At 25.3% G+C, this 2045-nt stretch overlaps 1 protein-coding gene across 1 annotated transcript in view; it reads left to right on the top strand.

The window, feature by feature from the left end:
* Window positions 1-610: 610 nt before the first annotated feature.
* CCT4 (chaperonin containing TCP1 subunit 4) overlaps window positions 611-2045 on the top strand; it is a gene marked incomplete in the record, with an annotated part of 16996 nt that continues 15561 nt past the window's right edge. Inside the window, 3 exon segments of the mRNA XM_067049359.1 lie at window positions 611-820; window positions 1197-1249; window positions 1340-1429. Of these exon segments, the coding sequence (XP_066905460.1) occupies window positions 718-820; window positions 1197-1249; window positions 1340-1429 (246 nt within the window).

Raw genomic sequence — 2045 nt, 5'->3', positions numbered from 1 at the left:
AACTATTTTTTAAGTTGGATCAATTTTTCTTTCTTAAAAAAAACACATGTCATAACACCACATTCACTCTTAGGATGTATATTTTCCTTCAAAACACAAGTAAATGCAAAAAGATTGTTAGGTTTTGATTGTCAAAACATTTTTAGATTGAATAATTAACAGAGTATTTGTTTGCATTATCCTAAAGTTTGTTTTGCACAAAATTGGTTGCAATTATAACATCTTAATTATGGTGTCTAATGAATTTTATCTTTGGCACATAAGAACTTGGACCATTCAGTATTTGATCAACCTACACTAGTTGATGCCCCCCCTCATAAAATAAGTTGAGTTAATTGTGAAATAATTATTGGCTATAAATATTCGTTTCGAAAATAATAATTAAACAAAAAATCTTATAATTATGTTAAAATATCCTAATAGCTGAAAAGAAAAAAAAAAGTTAACTGATTTTCTGAAAATTTTATTTTATTTATACAACTTAGAATTAAAATTGTTTAATTTTTATTGTGATTTAAATAATTCATTCAGCTATTCACTTTTATTAACATCAACGTTTTAAGTTTATATTTTTTTAAATCATATTTTGATCGAATATTTTTTGGTTGGTTACATTGCGTACCCTTTAGCAACACTGAGGTTAAGTTTATAAAACTAACGTGGGTCGTTACCAGTAGATATTTGTGATTTCTTTATTTTGACATTTATCAATAAAAAATGACGAACGCCGCCGGTGATGGACACAGAGCTCATAGCAATGTTTATAAGGACAAAAGTAAACCACAAGATGTTCGAAGCAGTAACATGACTGCAGCTAAAGGTAAGGAACACCGGTTCCGAATTAGTTAAATTTTTCCATTTTAAAACATTTTTTAAATCATTTAAACTCGGTAATTGGCCTATGTGAAGGTAAATAATAGAACTAATATAAATTAATATAGGTTTCGTTAGAGTAATTTTTTTTTTAGATGACTAATACAATGCTTTCATTTCTAGAATTCATTAATTAACACAATTTATTTTGTGAGATGTCTTTGTTTGTTGTTATTTTTTTTTCTTACTAAGTATTGTTTATAACATTGTAATCTAGTATCGACAATTTTCTATTACCTATACACACTTTTTATTTTGACTTTGATCTTATTTATCTGTATTATTACTACTCCTATCCACAATTAATATTGTTTTTTATTCAGGGCTCGCTGATGCTATTCGTACTAGTCTTGGTCCTAAGGGTATGGACAAAATGGTATGATATGAGTACATTTTATTCTCATTCTATATTGTTAATTTATATATGAATTTATTATCATATATTGTTTGTGTTAAATCTAAATAGATCCAAAAAGGAAACGGTGAAGTTACTATAACAAACGATGGTGCTACTATTTTACAACAGATGAATGTTACCCATCCTGCTGCTAAACTTGTAAGTTTTGTATTATACTAAAATGATCTATTTTATAGTTAAATAATTTATTTAGAGACCATGTTTAAGTCCAGTGGATATTAATAATTTAAATTGTCATAAAGCCAAATAAGTTATATAGTTAGAAGTTTCTATGATCTTAACCCTTAACTGCTCACATTGGGTTATGTTTTTAAAACTCAAGTCAGGCCAAAATGGCCTATTATTAGTAGTTAAGAGTTAAATTTTTAAATATTTCAAATATTATTGTTCTTATAACCAATAACTGAACTTCCAAAGATATTTTTTCAATCAATTCATCCAAAAGGGTCATGTTTAGTAATTATGGTTTGTATTGATTCAACTTAAATATTTTATTTTATCATATATATTTCTTATGCTGTTATTCATTCATTTTATTTTATTATTTAGTTTAGAAAATAAATGTATAAAACCAATTTTTCCTGATAAATGTAAATTAGATTACTCAAACACTTTCCTAACTTTTTTTTTTACTACTAATGATTTAACTTGAAGTTACTAAATTAAATGTTAATGATTTAATTAAAATTTTCAGAAACTATGAATTTGAGTTTGGAATCTTTATTCATTAAAATATTAAAAGATCATAAATATG

Source organism: Halyomorpha halys, unplaced genomic scaffold (genome assembly GCF_000696795.3).
Source record: "Halyomorpha halys isolate HHAL.00 unplaced genomic scaffold, Hhal_1.1 Scaffold520.1, whole genome shotgun sequence".
NCBI classification, from domain to species: domain Eukaryota; kingdom Metazoa; phylum Arthropoda; class Insecta; order Hemiptera; family Pentatomidae; genus Halyomorpha; species Halyomorpha halys.
Note: the sequence above shows the minus strand (reverse complement) of the source record. Positions and strands in the feature narration are given on the sequence as shown.